A 25,002-nucleotide genomic window follows, 5' to 3' on the forward strand; every position below is an offset into this window, starting at 1 on the left:
CTTCATGTGTTCATCCATCTATGAACACTTAGGTTGTTTCCATACCTTGGCTATAGTAAATAATGTTGCTATGAACATGAGAGTGTAGATATCTTTTCAAGTTAGTGTTTTTGTTAACTTGGATCATATGGTAGTTCTATTTTTAATTTGTTTGAGAATCCTCAAAAAGCCACTGTTTTCCATAGTGGCTGTACCAATTTATATTCCCACCAACAGGGCATAAGAGTTCTCTTTTCTCCACATGCTTGCCAGCATTTATTATCTCTTGTCTTTGTGATTATGGCCATTCTAACAGGCATGAAGTGAAAACTCATTGTTGGTTTTAACTTTCATTTCCCTAGTGACTAGTAATGGTGAACATCTTTTCACGTACCTGTTGGCTTTTTGCTTATGTCTTCTTTGGAGAAATCTCTCTTCATGTCCTTTACCCATTTTTTAATTGGGTTATGCACTTTTTGCTATTGAGTTGTATGAGTTATGTGTTTTGAATAAACTTCTTGCTTAGAATGGCAATTTCTCTGTCAGTTAAAGCCAATCCAGGAGAATGTCAGTTAATTAAAGTAAAGGCGAAAGAGAGAGACAAAATAAGGGTGTAGTATCTAGACTTAGCGGGGGTAAAACTTGTATTCTGATGACTTTCATCAGGAAAAGCTTTCAGCTATTTCTCTAAGAGCAGAAACAAGACAAGGATGCCCACTCTCACTACTTTTATTCAACATAGTATTGGAAGCCTTAGCCAGAGAAATCAGGCAAGGAAAAAAAAAAAAAGCATCTAAATCAAAAAAGAAGTAAAACTGTCACTTTTTGCAAATGACATAATATTACATATAAAATAACATGAAGAATCCACCAAAAATTTTTCCAACTAATAAACAAAGTCAGGGAAGTTGATGATACAAAATCAATATACAAAAATCTTCTGTGTTTCTATACACTAATAACAAACTACCAGGCAGAGAAATTAATAAAACTGTCTCATTTACAACTGCACCAAAAAGAATAAAATACCTAAGAATAAATTTATGCAAGGAGGTGAAAGACCCATACACTAAAAACTATAAGACATTGATGAAAGAAATAAGATACAAATAAATGGAAAGATATTCCATGCTCATAGATTGGTGGGATTAATATCATTGAACTATTCACACTACCTAAAGCAATCTATAGATTCAATTCAATTCCTATCAAAATTCCAATGGCATTTTTTTCACAGAAATAGAACAAACAATCCTAAATTTTATATGGAACCACAAAAGACTCTGAATAGGCAAAGCAATCTTGAGCAAGGACAAAGCTGGAAGCATCATGTTCCCTTATTTCAAAGTAGATTACAAAGCTATAGTAATCAAAACAGCATGGTACTGGCATAAAAACAGACACATAGCTCAATGAAATGGAACAGATAGCCCAGCAATAAACCTATGTATATTTTGTCAATTAATTTACAACAAAGGAGCCAAGAATATACAATAGGGAAAGGATAGTCTTTTCAATAAATGGTACTGGGAAAACTGGAAGCCACATGCAAAAGAATAAAACTGGAACCCTATCTTACACCATACATAAAAACTAATTCACAATGGATTAAAGACCTGAAACCATAAAACTGCCAGAAGAAAACAGGCAGTAAGCTCCTTGACATTGGTCTTGGTGATGACCTTTTGGATCTAACTCCAAAAGCTAAGGCAATAAAAGCAAAATTAAACAAGTGAGACTACATCAAACAAAAGATTCTGTACAAGAAAGGAAATCATCAACAGAATGAAAAGGCAACCTACTGAATGAGAGAATATATTTGCAAAACATATATCTGATAAGGGGTTAATATCCAAAATATATAAAGAACTCATACAACTCAACAGGAAAAAAAAAACAATATGATTAAAAAATGGGTAGAGGATCTGAATATATAGTTTTCCAAAGAAGACAAACAGATGGCCAACAGGCACATGAAAAAATTCTCAACAACACTAATCATCAGGGAAATACAAATCAAAACCACAACAAGACATTATCTCACACCTGTTAGAATCGCTATTATCAAAAAGACATGAAAAACAGGTGTTGGCAAGGCTGTAGAGAAAAGGGAGCCCTTGTGCACTATTGGTAAGAATGCAAATTTTGCAGCCACTATGGAAAACAGTATGGAGGTTCCTCAAAAAATTAAAAATAGAACTATCACATGATCCAGCAACTCTACTTCTGGGTATTTATGTGAAGAAAATGAAAACACTAATTTGAAAAGATATATGAACCTCTATGTTCATGGCATCATTATTTACAATAGTCAAGATATGGAAACAGCCTAAATACCCATCAGTGGATGAATGTATTGAATATAAAGAAAATGCGGTATACACTTATACAATGGAATCCTATTCAACCATAACAAAGAATGAAATCTTGCTATCTGCAACAACATGGATAGATTTTGAAGGCATTATGCTAAGTGAATAAGTCAAACAGAGAAAGACAAATACCATATGATCTCACTTATATGTGGAATCTAAAAAAACAAACCAAAAAACGAGCTCATAGATACTGAGAACAGATTGGTGGTTTCCACAGGAGGGGTTGGTGGTGAATGAAATGGGTGAAGGAGGTCAAAAAGTACTAAGTCATGGGGATGTAATGTACAGCATGGTGAGTATAGTTAATAATGTGTTGTATATTTGAAAGTTGCTAAGAATCTTAAAAGTCCTTATCACAGGGAAAAAAGGGACTATAAATGGGGAAGGGTGTCAACTAGACTTATTGTATTATCATTTCACAATACATACAAATATTGAATCATGTTGTACACTTGAAACTAATGTAAATTATACCTCAATGAAAATAACTAAATGCAAAAGAGAGAGAATAGGGTGTAGTATTTAGACTTCGTGGGGAAAATTTCTATTCTGATGACATTCATGAATGAAATACTATGGTTTAGATATCATGTACACAGATATGGAAGAGGTACCTACAGGTACCAAATAGAATGTATCCTTGGAATTTGGGATTGAAACAAGAAAAAGTCACCCACTGAGGAATAAAGGTGCTAAATTAGTGCTACAAAGTACATGAGATTAGCCATATGCAGGCATAATTCACTGCAAGATAGGATTAACAGATGACTCTGGTGAGAACATGCATGACATTTCCCAAAATCCATTAAGGGACTAGGGTGTCTCCCAAATTTCTAACACAGGAGGCAAGATCTTTCTCTTAGCCATGGCCTAATGAGTTTTAAAATTTCCAAGGTGAGACCATCAGGAGAGAATGGAGTTGGTCTGCATGGAGTCAAGAAAAAGGAGAGTCAAGGATTGAGAGTATTTACTGTTCAGCATGGTCAAGGGGAAAGAGAGGGTGCCTGACCAAGTTGTGTGGGTATTCAGGTTTGCCTACCTGCCCACTTCCATTGGAAAAGGGAACACTGTCCTTGCTCACTGGTATTCCTTTAATGTCACAGACCTGGCACATAGTAAACAGTCAATACAATAAGGAATAAATGAGTGAATATTGTTGGGTTCCCTTTTGTTTGCTCTAGGGCCACTGAGAAACCTTATGAAATTGAATGCCTTTTCTAAGCGTATTATCAATTGACAATAGGATGCATTGATTAGCTGATAGTAATATTATCAATGATGTAACATTTACACTTCTCAATAATAAAAGGCATTTTTAATTACAAATCAGTCCCTTGTGAATTTGGTTAGTGTGATTTGTTCCCCCACTCTCCCCTGCTCTGATCATTTTGCCTCAAGGGAAAAGAAATAATATTGGTAAGTGTACAAAGCTGGTAAACAGACCTGGACCTCTGCCAACTGTGCTGACCAAGAATATATTTCACAATTCAGTGTGATCAAATGGTCCTCATTGATTTAAACTCTTTCAACTCTCAACACTTAGCAGATTAAACTCTATACCAATGCTGCAGTTTGTATTTCTTATATCTGATTTTAATTTTATTGTTAAGTAACACTGATATTAGCATTTGCTGTTTTTTTAAAAACCAAATAAAAAACAAAGACACCAGTTTATACAGATTTCTGTAACATGGAATTGGGTTCATTTTTAAACATTTCACAAAATGAGAAGAGGTCACAGCTTGGAAGATCATTCTAAGAGAAGAAGCAAAGGTAGGGTTCTGAGCCAAATCCAGGTAAGAAAAGTGAGGGATGGATAATTTTGTAAGATGGGACATGTGACATAACAATTTGAGGTTGTTTAGAAGATAAGCTTTGATTCACAAGTGGTAGCAGGACAATGGGAATTTGGAAGTTCTTTAGCAAGAACATATTGAGCATATCAGCAGCCCTTGGAGCAGCTGGACTCATGGGAATGAGGATATCACCAGAGATCAATGATGGTAGAAATCTGGATCAGTAAGGAGAAATATGGGAGAGACCACCTAGGTTAGTGGGGTTGACTAAAGAAAGTGGTGAGTCGAAGAAGGATTCACCAGGGTCTTCATTTACTGGGTGATGTGAAAATATTAAATGAGTGGCAGTTCAGAAGAGTAGCAGCATGCAGAACCCCGAGGTAAATGAGGAAGTTGTTTAACACTCAAACATGCTGCGTGGGTGGGGATTCATGGGCTGGATGACCATAAAATTTATCATTTAAACCAAGTAATTTTTGAGATTGAAAGGGGGTGCTATTAATACTCATACTGAAAAATGAGCATAAATTGAGACTGTCCTGAGCACACTGGGGCACACAGTCACTTTATTCATAAAGAACAGATACTTGCTAGGGAGTGAATTTTAGCTTCCAGTAAAGAGAGTAGAGATTCATAAGGTTATGAGATAATGGAGAGCAAGAGTTCATATGAATTGGGGAGCTCAAAGGAGACAAGGATCAGGAGGAAGTAGGGGTCGCTTCCCTTCCTACCACACAAGTAGGATCACACCTAAACTAATCCAAACACATTAAAATGGACCCTGTTGATTTGCTTTATACCTCCTGGGACTACTTAGCCAAAGAGAAAGTGAGCCAGTGGAAATAATGGTTGGGTGGCCATGCTTCCGGGCAGAGAGTTTTGTGCAGACAGGTACTTAGAGCATTTAAACAGCATTGCTGGGTACTTAGAGCATTTAAACAGCACTGAATCCAGAAATTGGAAATTCTTGTTCTTTCATAAACACTATGATTAAGGTTTAAATAAATCTTTAAAAATCTTCTGAAGAACAAAGTCAATGCATATTTGATGCAAGTGGTTTCAGTTTTAAAAATAGGCTTCAGGGTACTGCTCTTCTCATTAGAGTTTCTGGCTCCTCAGCCTGGCGTTATTACAGAATTGATTTTGTAGGGACAAGGGAAAGAGATTAAAAATCTGAAGGAAAAAAATCCGTTATTAAAGTGTGGTTGCTGGAGGCAACATTGCAGGTCTGAGCTTGACAAGAAAGCTTTAAAATAGCCCAGGCAGGAGTGTGTTCACCACCAGAAATGCTCATGCTTCTCTGGCTTGTGTACCCCACCTAATTAAGTGGCCCTTGGCAAGCTAAACTGACACTATGATGATAGGCTGAAGCACACGGATTGAAATTAGCTATAAAAATGTGCACCCCACCAACCATTAAACTAGTTATGGTCTGTTGTTAAAGACAAGGTTAATAATGCAGACATGGCCACGATGGCCAGTTCTTATGATTTGCTTTACTTTTTCCTACCAACTAGGAAATGCATACAAAATTAGGAAATGTTATAAAAAATGCATTTAATGGAGGCAACTCCTAACAACAATTTAAATTCATAGAAAAGAAAGGCTACTTGCATTTGAAAAATAATTGACTGTCATCTTTAAAACTATGGATTTCTGGTTTCCAGTGCCTAGGTTTAATGCTAGTTCTTTCCATTTGCTCACTAGATCTTGTCCCATTCACCCTATGGCTCTCCACCAAGTAGCTCCATTCTCCTGACTCTCCACCCTCTGCTTCTTCTTGGGTTTCTTCCCTTCTGCCTGTTAACATGCTGATTTTACTCCCAAATTGTCCCTCCATAATGACTTCAATTAGTTACTCAAGCCAGAAACCTTGGGTCATCTTTTACCCACCTCAGCCTTCAGGATCCAGATATTCACCAAGTGTTGTTAGTTCTACTGCCTAAACATGTAAAAGTTTCTCTCCTCATTTGTACCCCACTGCCACTGCTCAGTTTAGGCCTATGGTCCTCAACTTCAACACAATCAGGTAACACACGGGCAGAACCTAAATTAGGGGTTCTCAACCCTGGATATACATTAGAAGCATCAGAGGAGCTAAAACACCAGTGTCTGTACTCCAGCTTTAGAGATTTTGATTTATGTGACATACATGTGTGTGTGCACACATGAGCTTCCTGTTCTCCCCCTATAAACCATCATCTAATCAGTGATCTCCAAACATTTTTTTTTTTAACTCTAAGGATTGTACAAACAAAGAAAGTTTCAAATGAAGTGACGTCAGCATCATGGCAGTGTGAGTCATCCCTTTTTCTCTCCCCTTTTATTTACAATGAGTTGGACATTCATAACAAAACCAAACTGCCTCTGCACATTATACCAGGACACCCAAGAAATTTCTTCCCGCCTGTGTATTAGAAATTAAGTAGATAGGATCTCTGAGGATCCAAGAGAGTTGATGAGCCTGCCCCACTCCCATTTGGCACTATGTTGGAACTGAACCATACTCTAAAAAAAATGGACTTAACAGACATATATAGAACATTCCATCCAACAGCAGAATATACACTTTTCTCAAGTGCACATGAAACATTTTCCAAAATAGACCATACAAGACACACACACACACAAATCTTAGCAAATTTAAGAAGATTGAAATCATACTATCTTTTCTGATCACAATGGCATGAACTAGAAATCAGCAAAGAAATGAAAATAAAACATATTAAAACTTATGTGATGTGGCAAAAACTATTCTGAGAGGAAAGTTTATACTGAAAAAACAATGTATTAAGAAATTAGAAAGATCTCAAATAACCTAACTTTACAACTCGAGGAACAAGAAAATGAATAAATTAAGCCCAAAGTTAGCAGAAGGAAGGAAATAATAAAGATCAGAGCAGAAATAAATGACATGGAGTTTAGAGAAGCAATAAAAAGGATCAATGAAACTATGGGCTGCTTCTTTGAAACGAAACAAAATTGAAAAACATTTAGCCAGACTAAGAAAATAAGAGAGAAAACTCACATAAAGTTAGAAATAAAAAGGAGACATTACAACTGATACTACAGAAATTCAAAAGATCACAAGAGACTATTATAAACAATTATATGCCAACAAATTAGATAACCTAGAAGAAATAGATAAATTTATAGAAACATACGACCTAACAAGACTGAATGAGAAAAAAATAGAAAATCTGAAAAGACCAACGAGTAGAGATTCAATCAGTAATCGAAACCCTCCAACACATAAAACCCCAGAGGGGGTGATGGCTTCGCTGGTGAATTCTACCAAACATTCAAAGAAGAATTAATACCAATCCTTCTCAAACTCTCCATAAAATTGAGGAAAAGGAAACACTTCCAAACTCATTCTATGAGGTCAGCATCACCTTGATACCAAACCAGATAAGGACACCACAAGAAAAGTACAGACCAACACCCCTAATGAATATGGATGCAAATATTTTCAACAAAATATTAGTGAACCAAATTCAAGAGAACATAAAAAGGATTACACATCATTGTCAAGTGGGATTTCTCTCTGGATGGTTCAACATACACAAATAAATGTAATCATCATATGAATAAAAGATAAAAATGACATGATCATCCCAACAGATGTAGAAAAGCATTTGACAAAATACAACACCCTTTCATGATACAAACCCTTGGCAGATTGGGTATAGAAGGAATATACCACAACATATATGACAAACCCACAATTAACATTATACTTAATGGAGGAGAATTGAAAGTTTTTCCACTAAGATCAGGAATGAGACAAGAATGCCTACTCTCACTACTCCCATTGAATATAGTACTGGAAGTTCTAGCTAGAGGGATTAGGCAAGACAAAGAAATAAAATGCATCCAAATCAGGAATGATTTGCTATTTATAGACAATATGATTCAGTACATAGAAAATTCCAAAGTCTCAACCAAAAAACTTTGGAACTAATCAACAATTTCAGTAAAGTTATAGAATACAAAATTAACATACAGAAACCAGTTGCATTTCTTTACACTAAGGTTGAAATATCTGAACAAGATGCCATTCACAGTAGCATTAAAAACAATAAAATACTTAGGAATAAATTTAGCCCAGGAAGTGAAAGATCTGTACAAAACTATAAGAAAACTACAAGGCTTTGCTGAAAGAAACTGAAGAAGACACAAACAAGTGGAAAGACATCATACTGTCATGGATTGGAAGAATTAATATTATTAATATCTCCATAACATCCAAATCCATCTACAGATTTAATGTAATTCCCAACAAAATACCATAGGCATTCTTCACAGAAATAGAAAAAACAATCCTAAAATTTGTATGGAACCACAAGAGACTCCAAACAGCCAAAACAATCCTGAGGAAAAAGAACAAAGCTGGAGCTATCACACTTCAAACTATACTACAAAGCTACAGTAATAACAGTATAAACACATAGACCAATGGAATAAAGTTAGAGAGCACAGAATTAAACCCCTGCTCATAAGATCAACTAATATTTGACAAGGGAGCCCAGAGCACTGAATAAAGAAAGATAGTCTCCTCAACAAATGGTGTTGGGAAAAATGGATGAACACATGCAGAATAATGAAAATGGACCTTTATGTCACACCACTCAGAAAAGTCAACTCAAAATGAATCAAAGACCTAAACACAATACCTGATACTATAAAACTCCTAGAGGAAAACATAGGGAAGAAGCTCCTCAACACTGGTCTTGGCAATGACTTTTTGGATATGATACCCAAAGCACAAACAACAAAAGCAAAAATCAATGAATGAGACTACATCAAACTTAAAAGCTTTTGCACAGCAAAAAAGAAAAAAAAGTAATTAAGAAAATGAAAAGACAACATACAGAATGGGAGAAAAAATTTGCAAACTATTTATCCAGAGAAGGGGTTAATATCCAAAATATATAAAGAGCTTGTACAACTCAAAGGCAATAAATAAACAAAAACTATGATTAAAAATTGGGCAGAGGATCTGAATAGACATTTTTTCCAAAGACGTACAGATGGCCAACAGGTATGTGAAAGGATGTTTAACATCACTAATCATCAGTGAAATGTAAGTCACAACCACAAAGAGATATCACCTCACACCTGTTAGAATGGCTATTACCAAAAATACAAAAATTAACAAGTGTTGGTAAGGGTATGAAGAAACAGGAACCCTTGTGCACTGTTGATGGGAATATAAATTGGTATAGCCATATATGGATATTCCTCAAATAATTAAAAATAGAAATATCATATGATCCAGAAATTCCACTTTTAGGCATTTATACAATAAAAACAAAAACACTAACTCAAAAAGATATAGGCACCCTTACGTTCACTACATTGTTATTTACAGTAGCCAAGATATGGAAACAACCTAAGTGTCCATCATTGGATGAATGGATAAACACACATATGCACACACACGTACACAATAGAATATTATTCGGCCATAAAAAAGAAGGAAATCTTGCCATTTATGGCAACATGGATGAACCTTGAGGGAAATAAGTCAGAAAGAGAAAGACAAATACTGTATGATCTCACTTATATGCAGAATCTCAGAAAAAAAAGCAAACCACCTCCCCCGCAAAAAAACCCTCCAAAATAAAACCCACCTCAGATACAGAGAACAGATTGGCGGTGAACAGAGGTAGGGGCCGGGGGCTGGGCAGGCAAAATGGATGAAAGGTTCAAAAGATACTAATGTCCAGTTATAAAATAAATAAATCACAGAGATGTAATGTACAGCACAGTACCATAGTTAAAAATACTGTATTGCATATTTGAAAGTTAAGAGAATAAATCTTAAGTTCTCATCACAAAAGTTTTTGTAATTATGTATAGTGATGGATATAGACTTACTGTGGTGATCATTTTGCATTACATACAAATATTGAATCATTATGTTACACACCTGAGCTAATATATCAATTATACCTCAATAAAATAAAATAAAATACTGTTGACTGAGTCCCACCAGAGAGATCCCAATTTAACTGGCCTGATGTACAGCTTGTACACTGGTATTTTTGAGAACCACTTCTCTAGATTCAATCTTCCTTCTATTTACTTTTCTCCTCTCCTTGCCTTGGTCCTGCCTGAATTGAATTTTCCAAGAAAGAAGTGAGATCCCCTCAATGTTCTAAGGCCTACCTGTGACTTGAGTTAATTTATCTCTGTTATTCCTAGTCTCAGAGCAGTCTTATGTGGCTCTCTCAGCACAACAAAGAAGAAAGACAGCACACTTTACACCACCTTAATTTTTTATTATTTAGAAGGGAGCTACCTTAAGTAGTCCTCCTTACAGATTCCCTAAAATAATGCTCTAAAGGTACTAAGAAGTTGCTGTTAACCGGTTTAGTGGTAACTGTCTCAGTGTAATTTTTAAGGCCCAGAGAGTGAGGCATCAAGAATTTTCAGAGGTTTCTTATAAAGCACAGAATGAGTCGTCAAGGAGTTTTCCAATTTACTGGTTGGAGGAAATTCCATAAAGCTGGGCACTGTTTGAAAATAAATATTATGTACTTGGGCAATATTACATTTGAGAAAAATTATCCTTAACAGTGATCTAGTCATTTTCTGTCATCTTTCACTGGATCACTGTGGATCACTGGAAGACTCTGGGGTCCATGAACAGAGTTTAAATAGGCTTATCAGTTATATAGACCCTAATTCTCTCCTGGATTGTAAAAGAGAAAACTAAACACAGTTAAGACCTAATCTGTATCTCAAGGTTGTTCCAAGTATACAGTGACTCAGGCAGAGCTTAGCAGTCAGGAAGGTGTGATGCTGGAAAATGTATAAAGAGAATCTGGCTGCTTAGGATCAGACTGCATGGATCCAAAGTTCAGTGAAGTTACTGCTTTGTTCATTCTCGCCTGAGTTGGCAATGAAAGACAAGGGTGTTTACACTAAAAGACTCAAATTAGAAACCAATTGAAGAATCCTAGAATCAGAGTTCCTAAATTAGGCATCCCTGAAATCATCCAGTCTCAGCAGAAATCAGCAGCATGGGCACTAAAATCTCAGGAGGTAGACTTTCCTGGCTTGTTAACAATGATGTTCCTTTCACCCTAGTTAACATGTCCCCAAGAGTGATATCAGGGCATATGAAGCCACGTGGTCAATGTGCTCAAACTTATTCTTGGTGGGATAGAAATGTCCCATAGAGTCCAAACTCTATTAGCCGTGGTGTATCTGCCTTACTTGATTTATCTAGACTTTTTGGGAAGCAGCTATATTGAACATATCCTGTCTGCACCACCTCCCTCCTCCAGAAACAATCAGTTCTTTTAGTATATTCTTTGTTATGTGAAGGAGTATCCTTTCTGATTTGTCTTTAATTTGCCTTTTTCTACTTCAAGAGATTATTCCCCTGAAGGAACTGTTTAATTAAGCCAGCTTTTATTGAATCAATGTTTCAGAGTTTATAGACATAGAATGTGACTTTTTTGTCACTCTTCATATTCTTAAAACAGAAGGAACTATATATTTGTAGATCTGTATGCCCCGCCTTCATCCTTCAAGTTATACTTGTTTTGAAGGGCTGGAAACAATTTATGCATTCACGATTTTATTGTATTTTTGACATGCAGACCACACATTAAGCTCCATGAGGAGGAAGATACATATTTCATGACTCCTTAATATCATTACAGGTGTTTAATAAACATTTGAAGATGAATAAAACAAAACAAGTCATTAAATGTGAAAAGAAGGGGAAACAAATTTTACAGGTTGGAAAGATGGCAAAGTATATTTTATAGTTGTCAGAAATCCTCATGGGTTCCCTGTGCTAGACAAGGAGGAAGGATGGAGACAACAGGGTTGGAATTTAGTAATACAGGCACATGATATCATGACAATTATTTGAATGGAGAGTAATAGGATATATGTATCTGTTATTTGCTTTAGGAAGAAATATGAATGCAAATTAAAAACAAAATTAGAGCCTTACAAATTAGTTATTAAAAACATCACTTCTCTCCAGAAGCAAATTTAGTTTATCTGCAATTTTTGTTTCTCTGACTACATTTTTAGGAAACTTCAGAGTTTCTGCACTTTCTGCCCATTCAGTGCTTGTAAAAATGGTTCAAGTATTCTTTCTTCTATAATTTCAGGGCAGTAAAATCCATTCTCCTCCATACATTTCTTTGTTCTTATTCCTAGTTATTTTATTTTAGGAAAACTTATATCTTTAATTATTTCTATTTTTTCTAATTTAATATTTTTACATTTAAAACAAATTATGAGACTACATATATATAGGTTATTGCCATATTATAAATTTGGCATTTGGATAAAAATAAAAATCGAAAACATTCCTATATATTGTTATAGGTACATGTACCTATAGTAAATGCCAAAAACACACATGGGAAGAATGATACTAGCTATAGGATAATGTTCAGCTCAGGGGCAGTTCCCTACCTTCCCCAAACACTTGCAGCTATTTAGGCCAGTGTTCTAAACTTTTAGGGTTGTAGGAAAGTCAGAATGTTGTTTGTTAAACATGTAGATTCCTGGCCTTCAGAAACTTTGATGCAGCATGCCTGAGTTAGGGTTGACAAATATGCACTTGTAAAAGAACCCCAGAGGATTCAGCTGCACATGATTTAGAGGACCACCCCAAATCGGAAGTATTGAATACATGCAGCTGGCAGGTGGGTAGAGGGTCAGGTGAAAGGGTCAGGGCTAAGACATGACTTGGCTGTCATTAGTTTATAGGCAGAGTTAATGCCTCAGAAGTGGTTGGGAATATCTAAGGGAGAGTGCAGAGAGAGAAGAGTGGTGGGCCAAGGATGGAAAGGCAAAGTGCAAGAGGGAGAAAGAGGAAGAGTCTCCCAAGGAAACAGCCAAGGTATAGCTGGAGAGAGCGCACCATGGTATAGAAGCCAAGATGGCAGAATGCAAGAAGGAGGGCATGCCTAGGAGGCCAAATGAAACAAAACAACCAGGAGAGGGAAGACCAGAAAAATGCTGATTGTCTGCATAGTCTATCACAGGCGCTACAATGGTTGCTCCTGAAAGGTAGCATTATGATTGTATTCCCAAGCACCTGATGTATTGTAAATGTTTGGATTGGCAAGGGCAGCTGACATACAAGTATTTTAAAGACCTCAGCTACAGCTCAGTTCCATCAAGTACCTTCATTAGGATAAGCAAATGTTATGGATGTAACCATCCACAATGGAGAATTAATTGTAACTAGATCAATACAGCAGTGTTTTTGAACCATCTGCTAAGATGTGGTAATGACATTTATAAAACAGTGCCCAACCTTTGTGTGTGTGTGATGTTGTTCTGGACAATGGAATTTTACCAGTAATTAAAAGAAAATAAAGCTAAGACCTTTAAAATCTTTAAACTGATTGTGAGGTTTTTTTCCCTGTATAAATGATCTCTCATGATCATTTATAGAAGGGTGTGTAGTCATGAAAAGAACAAAGCACATTAAAGAAGGTAAATGACTCTCTAAGAATGCCCAAGTGTTGGTTGCTATGACAACTGCTGGGGTTTATTGAATACAGAGCAAAAAATCAATCAGAAATCATTGGAAGAATGTGTATGAGTACATAAACCATTTCTGCCTCACAATTTCAGGAAATTTCCTTCATCTGTGTACTGCATGAAAAGGGTTTGTGTCAGTCAGTGGAGTTCCAAGGAAGGCTGCCCTCTTGATGCATTCACACCATTCTACATGTCCCCTTCCACAACATGACCTTCTCAACACCCAGGTAATTTATTACAGTGGTAAAAAATGTAACCAGCTACCTGGCTCAATGTCACTAAAATATTGGCTCCCATCTATTGTTCTTTGAACCAAACAGTTTTCAGGTTTAAATATAGAAGTCACTTACATCTGTGTAGCAGTTTCTTCCCCCCACATAGGATATGCCTGACTAGTCAAGAAAATACAGGGAGGGAAGAGATTGTCTCAGGCAGCCACCCTGCCAACCCTCTCCCAGATTTCTTTTCTCTCTTCTCTTGGGGAATCTACTGTTCTCCATTCCTAACTTCCTGAGGTGCTAAGAGGACTAAGAAAAGATAGCCAAGTTTTTCAGACTTTTGGGGGAAAAAGATTGTTAAATTGATGGAATGGGGAGAGGCCCTATGAACGAGATGATAAAAGCTCAAGGGCAGCCACAGAAAGAAAAGAGATCAGCTGTATGATTTTCTCATGGGCAAATGTAAGAAAGTTTGGTGGGAGGGTTCTTGCAGTCACTGGGTGATAGCCTTTGGCCCAATGAACTCACTAATCTCATAAGGAAATGGTCAAGCTCTCAGATTGGACTGTGCATAGTTCATTTATGAGATGACCAAGTGACAGGGTGCCCCACTGAGAGGATGTCTGCTTCTCTAATCTGTGCTGCACACTCCCTGCAGATTAATCACAAAGTACCCACTTCAGAACAGTGTTTTTCAAATTATAGCAGGTTGAGGCACATTAGTGGATCCTAAGATTTATTTAGTGAGTTGAAACCATTATTAAAAGAAAATGAAAAATAATAGAAAGGAGAATAGCATCAGAACAAATCTCATCTAATAAGAATAAATGTGTTTTGTAAAACTTTGGTTTCATTCTCTTTCTCTCTACGTATGTATGCACTGGGTTGCTAGATTGAATGCATTTCTTACTGTAGATCCTGGGCAAAAAGGTTAGAAAGCCAGACTCTCAGAAGGAAGGGAGGGAGGAAAAAGGGACAGGAGGGAGTGAGGTGGGAAGGAGGGAGGGAGGAGGGAAGGACAGGAGGGAGGAAGGGAGGGAGGGAAGGAGGAAGGAAAAGAAAGAAATTCCAGCTCATTTGCTTAGGGCTGGAATTGTTCCCCAAATCCACTCTACTTCCATAACATCACGCTGGGTTCCAACTTTTCCACTCTCTGTCCTCCCAATGTTCCTCTCAATGTCCTTACTCCACTGTGCCCTTTATTCATGATGCTTCTTCTCCTCCTCATGGTTTTCATATTCTACTCTCCTTTCAGGAACATTCAAAACTTGTCTTGCCATTTAACCCATATGATGGTTAGCTCCTCTCATCACTCACCTCTTCCTAGCTGTTCTGCTCATTTCCATACATTTTCCCTGTTTCCTCTGCATTGCATTGCTCCTTATCTGCCTCCCATCTCACTTCACTCTCACACCTCCTTCTAACACCTGTGTCTGCCTCCCTCCCTCTGTTGCTTTCCTCTTGGCACCTGTCTCCGAGCTTATCATATCCTCATGATGCTATTTTTGTTGTTGTCTTGTTATTTCTGCTTTCTTGTGTGTATCTCTGGTCTCCCCACTTGATTGGAAGCAACTTGAGCTGAGGGACTGTGGATCACACTTTTTTGGTGTCCCCCGTGATGTCTGACACAGTGCAGGATACATAACTGGTGCTCAGTAAAAAATGCCTTGAATTAATAAATCAATCATGGCCATTGCAGCCTCTCTCCCCACGCACCAGTCCCTGCCATGGGTGTCCCCCAGCCTCCGCCTCCTCTGTGCCCCCTTCCCACCAGGGCAGGCTCATGTGCTCTGGGGCAGCCTCAGGAGCAGATGCCTGTGGGTGGCCCACATGCATAGGTGGGGCTGAAACCACAGCTGAACCCCAGGGACCGTGCAACTAAGGAAGAAGAGATGAAATCTCCCCTTACTGCTGCGCAAACTGCGGATTTACACCCCTGCAACTGGCTTTGTAAACTCAGCACCTGCAGAACATCTGAACAGACAACAAGTGCTCCTACAGCTGAGACAGGTCTAGCTTCAGCAGCTGTGGACTTTGTGGACACGTACACATGGGTGTTGGGCCAGGCCAGAGTCCGAGCTGGCCCCATAGCACCCACAGTGGATGTAGATCCATGATTACTGCAATCCTGGAACCTGACTTCAGTGGATCTACACTAGTGGCCTGGTGAAAACAGCACCTAAGAGACACCAGGCCAAATGCTGGCACACCCACACAGTTAAGGTGGGGCTGAGAGCAGTGCCAACAACAGTGTAATCTGAGAGCTTGCACAACAGGTGTAAGGTGACACAACAGAGCACACCCACAGGTGAACACCTCCAGAGGAGGGATACTCAGTGGCTTCTCTCCCAGTGGGAGTGCTCCAGTCCCACCTAACTCACACCACAGATCAGAATCACAGCCAAGAAACAGATCTGGGGGCCTCTACTCCAAGAACTAGGGAGCAGACCCCACCCGACAGGGCAGTGACAACCACAGAACAAAGGGGAGGTTCAATATCCAATGCAGGCTCTTGTCACTACAACATCAGTCACACCTCCTATCAAGGGGATAATGGACAGCATACACTGAGGAAAGAGGTGGCAGACACCTATACTAAAAACAGTCCTAGCACCAAAAAAATTTAAACCCATGCAGGCCACACAGAAACGTTCCCACATAAAAATAGCCCTCCAAGACACAGTCTGAGGATCTGGCATTGGGAAGAAGAACCCCCAGAGCATTTAGCCTTGAAAACCAGCAGAACTTGAGTGAAGGAACTCCACAGGGCTGGGGGAAAGAGACTCTACTCTTGGAGGGTGCACACAAGGTCTCATGTGCACTGGGACCAGCAAAAAGCAGTACATCCATAGGAACCTGTGTTAGACCTACCTAGGGGTCTTGGAGGCTCTCCTGGGGAGATAAGGGTCAGCTGTAGATTGCTGTGTGGGGCAAGGAGACTGGTAGTGGAGGCCCCATGGAATACTGATTGGCATGAACTCTCCAGGAGGTCCCGACTTTGGCACCATACCCAGCCCGACCCAACAACCTACAGGCTCCAGTGCTGGAAAGCCTCAGGCCAAACAACAAAGATAGGAACACAGTGCCACCCATCAGAAAACAGGCTGCCTAAAGTTGCACTGAGCTCACAGCCACCTCAAATCACACCCCCTGACACAGCCCTGTCCACCAGAGGGACAAGACCCAGCTCTACCCACCAGAGGGCAGGCACCAGTCCCTCCCACTGGGACGCCTACAAAAGCTCCAGGACCAACCTCACCCACCAGGGGTCAGACACCAGAAGCAAGAGGAACTATGATCCTGCAGCCTGTGGAAAGGAGACCACAAACACAGAAAGTTAGACAAAATGAGACAACAGAGAAATATGTTGCAGACAAAGCAACAAGATAAAAACCCATGAGAACTAAAGGAAGAGGAGATAGGCAATCTACTTGAAAAATAATTCAGAGTAATAATAGTAAATATGATTCAAAATCTCAGAAAAAAATGGAGGAACAGACCAAGAAGATATAAGAAATGTTTAGAAAAGAGAAGATTTGAAGAACAGAGATGAACAACACAATAACTGAAATAAAAAAATACACTAGAAGGAATCAATAGCAGAATAACCGGCAGAAGAACACAGTGAGCTGGAAGACAGAGTGTTTGAAATCACTGCCATAGAAGAGAATAAAGAAAACTGAAAAAAAAATAAGGACAGTCACAGAGACCTCTGTGACAACAGCAAATGCACCAATATTTGCAATATAGAGGTCCCAGAAGATGAAGAGGAAGTAAAAGGGCCTGAGAAAAAATTTGAAGAGATTATAACTAAAAAGTTCCCTAACATGGGAAAGGGAGACACTCATCCAAGTCCAGGAAGTGCAGAGAGTCGCATACAGGATAAACCCAAGGAGGAACACATCAAGACACATGGTAATCAAATTGACAAAAATTAAAGACAAAGAAAAAAATATTAAAAGCAACAAGGGAAAAGCAACAAATAACACACAAGGAATCCTCATAAGGTTAACAGCTGATTTTTCAGCAGAAATTCTGCAGGCCAGAACAGAGAGGTACGATATATTTAAAGTGTTGAAAGGGCAAAACCTACAACCAAGATTACTCTAACCAGTAAGGCTCTCATTCAGATTTGAGAGAGAAATCGAAAGCTTTACAGATAAGCAAAAGCTAAGAGAATTCAGCACCACCAAACCAGCCTTACAACAAATGCTAAAGGAACTTCTCTAGGTGTGTGTGTGTGGGGGGAAGGCCACAACTAGAAACAAGAAAATCACAAGTGGGAAAGCTCACTGGTAAAGGCAAACATAAAGTAGTGGTAAAAAATCATCCACACACAAATATGACATCAAAACCAGCAACCATGAACATACAATGGAGAAAAGACAGTCTCTTCAATAAGTGGTGCTGGGAAAACCAGACAGCTACATGTAAAAGAATAAAATTAGAACACTCCCTAACACCATACACAAAAATAAACTCAAATTGGATCAATAGACCTAAATGTAAGGCTGGATACTATAAAACTCCTAGAGGAAAACACAGAACTTTCTTTGACATAAATCGCAGAAATATCTTTTTGAATTCACCTCCTAGAGTAATGAAAATAAAAACAAAAATAATTAAATTGGACGTAATGAAACTTAAAAGCTTTTGCACAGTAAAGGACACCATAAACAAAATGAAAAGACAACAAACAGAATGGGAGAAAATATTTGCAAATTAAGCAACAAGGAATTAATTTCCAAAATATGCAAACAGCTCATGCAGCTCAATATCAAAAGAGCAAACAACCCAACCAAAAAATGGACAGAAGATCTAAATAGACGTTTTTCCAAAGAAGACACACAGATAGCCAAAAAGCACATGAAAAGATGCTCAACATCACTATTATTAGAGAAATGCAAATCAAAATTACAATGAGTAGTTGTACAAAACTACAATCACCTCACAACAGTCAGAATGGCCATCATCAAAAAATCTACAAACAATAAGTGCTGGAGAGGGTGTAGAGAAAAGGGAACCCTTCTACACTCTTGGTGGGAATGTAAATCAGTACAACCGCTATGGAGAACAGCGTGGAAGTTCCTTAAAACACTAAATATAGAACTACAACATGATCCAACAATCCCATTCCTGGTCATATATCTGTAGAAAAACATAATTTGAAAAGGTATCCTAATGTTCATTTCAGCACTATTTACAGTAGCCAAGACATGGAAGCAACCTAAATGTCCATCGATAGAGGAGTGGATAAAGAAGATGTGGTACATATATACAATGGAATATTACTCAGCCATAAAAAGAACAAAATAATGCCATTTGCAGCAACATGGATGGACGTAGAGATTGTCATACTGAGTGAAGTAAATCAGAGAAAGACATATCATGATATCGCTTATATGTGGAATCTTAAAAAATGGTACAAATGAACTTATTTGCAAAACAGAAATAGAGTCTTATTTACAATACCGAAACAGATGTAGAAAACAAACTTATGTTTACTACAGGGAAAAGGGGGGAGGGATAAATTGGGGGATTGGGATTGACATATACACACTATTATATATAAAATAGATAACTAATAAGGACCTACTGTATAGCACAGGGAACTCTACTCAATACTCTATAATGAGCTATATGGGAAAATAATCTAAAAAAGAGTGGATATATGTACATGTATAACTTATTCACTTTGCTGTACACCTGAAACTAACACAACATTGTAAGTCAACTATACTCCAATTATTTTTAAAAAAATCAATCAATCATGATTCCCTCCTTTGCACCAAAACTCTACCCTACTCACTCAAGCATTTTTTCCCCTATATACAATGTTTTGCGTTTGAAATGGCTTTGCCATTTCTGAAACTCTTTCATATCTATCTCTTATCTCAGTTGATCTTATCTACAAGGACTTGGTAAAGTAGGCATAGGTCATAATACTCATTCTTAAGAGATGAGGAAACTGAGTTTCAAAGAGGTTTGTAACTGTAACACACATTGCCAGTGGTGTCTCTAGAACCAGAATCTATAACATGACCTATTCTGTGCCTATTACCCACCCTCCTCCAATGGAAACTTGAAAACAACAATCATATAGCATAATAAAGTGCTCACTCAGTATAAAATATCGTATATAGAGAAAAAAACCCCAAAGAAATAGCAAGCAAGGCACATCCTGTCTTTCTTATGCAATGGAATTTGAATATCTTGTACTAAATCCAAATGCTGGCTGTCTATTTTGCTTCTGTAATTGTGCTTGGATTCTAAGGATACCACAGAAAGTGGGAGGAAATGCACTTACTACTTACAGGTGATGTGTTGGTTTCTACTGTTGGGTTGACAATCTTTTCATTAAATCCATCCTAGCAAGTAGCTGGGACTCTGCACTGTGTTACAAGTAATTACCATGCTCTCTTTCTCATTAATTTGATCATTCGTTTCTTACCAAGCTGTTCTCCTAAATGTTGGCCCCTCTCAGTTGAGATGACTCGCTCATCTTCCATGTCACATTTGTTCCCAACCAGGATAACCTGGGCATTATCCCATGAGTATGTTTTGATTTGAGTTGACCTACAAGAAAAAAAAAAAGGCAAAAAAATGATCAGAGGAAAGTGCAACAGCATAAAATGAAGGAGAAGAAATATATCCCACAGATGACAATAACAGCAAAAAATGAAGCCCAAATACCTGACATTTAGAATTCATTTGTTCAGTGCAATTTTACCCTTCAGATACTCATCAGGGGTTGCATGAGTCAAAAATCAGGGGAATGGTGGTGTTGTATTTAGAATTCTTCTATGTTTGGTGAGATTAATATTACTACTGCTTCTTCCTTTCCCCCTTCTACTCCACCTTATACAGTACTTTTATACCTGGAGTGAGTGGCCAACCATCCCAGTTTGCCCAAGATGTTCCCAGTTTTAGCAGTAAAAGTCCTATGCCCCAAGAAACCCCTCAGTTCCAAGAAACCTGAGATGGTCGGTCACTATTTATAGCCCATCATAGAAAAGAATTTTTACCTTGTTACAGTCACAACTTAAAGAGCTAAGACAATTGGGTTAGGAAATCTGGGGGTAATGATAACATTTTAAAAAAGCATTATAAGAACTAATATACTCATGCCTTACATTTTTAAGAGAAAAATGCCAGGTTGATTAATATCAAAATTATAATACAATGAGCTGGTGTTTTAGGTTACTATAAACAGGATATCTAGGATTCAGAATAAGCTTCTGGTATGAATCATAATGCACATAACCAAATTTTGATTTTGAAACTTAGTTGATAACTGTAATAGTTAATATTTGCAGGTACTGTTTTAAACTCTTTATATATGTTACCTTAACTTAATCCTTAGAGTAACTCAAGGGAGATAATATTATGATCCTCATTTTATAGTTGAGGAAAATGAGGCACAGAAAGGTTAAAAAATTCGCCTAAGACAACTCACCTAGTAAAGTGGTAGATCTGGAAATCAAAACGCAGGCAGTAAAGCTTTCAAGCCTGTGCTCTTAAACACATATCTGTACTACTCGTTACAAGTTTGAGAAGTGAAGTTCTAGTGTATTTTTCATCATTTCAGAGAGGAAGCTGAAAGGAAGCCATGTTCTTTAATCCTCCCTTTTTATTGGCCACGTTCTTATTTGATAACAATTCAAGATAGGTGGGAAAGACATATCACCCAGTGGGTGGTTGAGAGAGAGAGAGAGAGAGAGAGAGAGAGAAGCTAAACAAATGATGAAAGTTTAATAAAGGGATTTGTAAAGTGTCAAAAAGAGAAGCTTGGCATGTTCTTACTAGCAATTGTCAAATACTTCAGGATTTTTACATAGAAAATAGTGATGAGCTGTTCTCAGCTTGAAGACAGAATGAAAGCAAATAGGTTTAAACTGCAGCAGGAGAGCTTTTAATGAGATGTCATCACTATTTCTCCCTTCCGAGAAGAAAGAAGAGAGCTAAAAGGCAGATAGGGTCTTATTTCAGAGTACTTCCCTGAACCAAGTACAAGTTTTCAAATGAGATTAAAATATCTGGTGGAAGATACCTTTGGTTCCATGTGAGCGTCTCAAGGTGCAGCATATTTTATCAGAAAAATCTGGGGATGTGACCTTTCTAATTCTGACAACTAAGAGAATAATACATTCCTCTAGCAATAGTCACATTCAGTATGTGTCTATAAACTGGGAAAATAAAGGCAGACATTCAAAATCTATACTTTTCACTTACCTCATCTTTTGAGTGGGGTATATGAAAAATGATGAATTCAGAGTGAATTAAGATGTAAAAAATATTCTATACCTGGACACATCTTAAATCTCAAGTGCTAAGATAGTTGTATAAATAAATTCCAAAGGTTCTTTCAAAGGAATTCAAATCTAATCAGATTTCCTTAGGTAATTAAAAAAATTATCCCTTTGCTCCTTTAGGTCTTGTTAGCCAAGGCTTGGCCTATGCCTGGAAAGGCCCTAGGTTGAGAGCCCCTATGTTAGTGGAGAAAGTTCTTATCCTGGCACACAGCTAGAACACAAATTTGCAGAATGAAGCTGGGGAGACAGGAGTCACAGGAGAGTGTCATACTTGCGTAAGGAAGAGGCTGGGGCTGGTATGTAATAGCATGGCTTACTGAACTTACCAAGGACAAATGCTTGCCTGAAAAAATTTAGCACTCTTCTGACCTAGTTAAACTCTTCCTGCTGCACCCCTGATTGTAGAAACTTAAACTGGGCCGGGGTGCACTTTTGTGAAGGTAAAGAAGAAACAACTCAGCTAGCTGATTTGTACTCTTTAACCATGTTAATGGAATGCTTGCTTCTGCCATTAAACATGTCTGAGTCTCTCAGTTCTAGCATAATAACTCATGGGGTCTTCGGAGGCCACAGAGATAGATTATACATCTATGCATACACAACACTCCCTGTTTATACCGTGTGTGTGTATAATTTTGGGATGCCATGATTACATCAGAACCATCCCCCTTTCCAATTGTACCTATATCAGAAATATTTTACTGTAACCTCCGCAATGTCCTAAATTGCCAATAATTAAAAATGAACACTTTCTGTAATTAGGGAATTATAAAGAACCGTTACCTTAAAAGCTTCAAGAGCCATTGGAGACAATTTCTCTTTTTAATCAAATATCAACTGTGGTCTGAGACATTTGTGTTGAAGTGAACAAAACATTAATTTGCCAGAGTTGGTTAATAAAATAAGATTTGTTTTTGGACTCTGGACTTTCTGATGAAGTCCGCCATCAACAGAGTAGCTTTAGGCAAAGCCCAATCACCAGCTACAGGGGAACAGAACCATGCTGACTGATTTATGAATTACTACATATCATAGAATCTAAGATGTCATGTATTATAAGATTAAAAATTACTTTACGAATGGCCAAGAACAAAAAGCAGCAGCCTATGAAACTATGATACAATGGTTAACAACTGTCCTGCTAGACATACTTGTCAGTTACCTCAGCTTCTTGTTACTTTGAAGTTTTTTTCATGTATTCTGAGGGATTTAGTAATTCTTTCCGTCTTCAGTTGCTTTGTTCATGAAAGATGATCATCCTATGACTACCTCAATGTCAACATACCCTTCTGCTTGTGGGTATCTTCCCTTAAGACCTGTAGAGCACCAGCAGGTTGCTTTGCAGGGAAATGTGAAATGACGGTCATTACTCCAAATGGGTATTCACATCCCTAACATCAAACTGATACCCACCTCCCGCATACACAATAACTTTCTACCTACGTTGTAACAGTTCCACCACTCAGTTGAGGTAAGGACAGTATACACAGCTATGACCATGTTGGTGCATGTACAGGCAGTGGAACCCATTTCTCATACAGCATCAGCAATTACAATGTCATTTATTGTAAGACACATCCCAATTTCAGAGATATTAAAATATGAGTAATTGTGCATCTTAGCTTCTGTAAAACACTATTGTTTTCTTGGTATTTCTTTTAGGTATGAAGACCTAGGTTGAAATGAGAGCTTGGATTATTCCTTTAGCTCAGGAATACTTGAAGATGAGAAAATATAAACCTCATGGGTTGAGAAAGACCCAGAGTTGTGTGTAATATGAATTAAGGGCAGCAGAACGTTGGGATGAAAATCCAATCCCCAACCCTTCCAACTCAGAATCCTGACAATTTTATTCAGCTCATTTAAAAGAAAGTGCTAATACTGAGTATGGGAAAGTCATTCTGCATTCCGTAGCCTCAGCATCTTCATCTGTAAAATGAGGCCACCACATTTTGTACTTAATCTCTGGGGATGTTGTAGGACAAATGTGGTTTTAGGTAGGGTCATGCTCTACTTTCTACGTCGCAAACACCTTTTCACAAATATAAAACATTATTAGTCCTAGCTTGGGCAGCCAGCTGTTTCTCTTCCTCAGTCCAGGTCAACTCATCCTTTCTAATTTCTATAATCTAAAACATAATTTGAGTTTTTTTCATTGAAGAATCTCAAATTTTGTCTCCTGTTTATACGTCAAGGCTGAGGTCCTGTACAGATACATTACTAAGAAGGAGTAAATGGCCTTTTTTGGCATGTCTATTAGGAGTATGGTACATGTTTATTGAGTGAATCCTCCTTTCATGTGTCATTTCTATGTATCTACTTTTTCAGTCATTTGCTATATTTTGTAAAATTTCTTATTTGGGAATGGGTTTTTATCACCTCATTAAGGATTATCTTATTTCTTTGTCTGTTAGGGAGACATATTTAAAGAAAGTGCTGTCACCAAATAACATACATGTGAGAAGATGATTTATTTCTGAATCACTGCAGAAGATCCTTTGGGATTTACTGTTAACCTCAACAAGATTAATGGACTCAGAAGCAACATGCTGGTCACCATGGTTACTCTACGAATGGCAATTAACTCAGACCTTACCAGTAACGAGGTCCTGCTTACTAAAAAAAATGTTATTTGTCTTTTAGTTAAAAACAAAAATAAAATAACTCCCCTCTCTATATATATTTCTATATTTTTATGTTTCCTCTATAAATATATATGTAAGGAGAGAGGATTTTGATTTTTGTTTTGTTTTTGTTTTATATTATGAGGCAGAGGGAGATGAAGAGATTT

General features: G+C 37.7%; 1 protein-coding gene across 1 annotated transcript in view; it reads right to left on the reverse strand.

Annotated features, from left to right (window-relative positions):
- RAB3C (RAB3C, member RAS oncogene family) overlaps positions 1–25,002 on the reverse strand; it is a 301,149-nt gene that overhangs the window by 36,751 nt on the left and 239,396 nt on the right. The window contains exon 4 of the mRNA XM_032629175.1: positions 20,351–20,475. Within this exon, the coding sequence (XP_032485066.1) occupies positions 20,351–20,475 (125 nt within the window). The remainder of the gene's footprint in view (positions 1–20,350; positions 20,476–25,002) is intronic.

This window comes from Phocoena sinus, chromosome 3 (assembly GCF_008692025.1).
Source record: "Phocoena sinus isolate mPhoSin1 chromosome 3, mPhoSin1.pri, whole genome shotgun sequence".
Lineage (NCBI taxonomy): Eukaryota > Metazoa > Chordata > Mammalia > Artiodactyla > Phocoenidae > Phocoena > Phocoena sinus.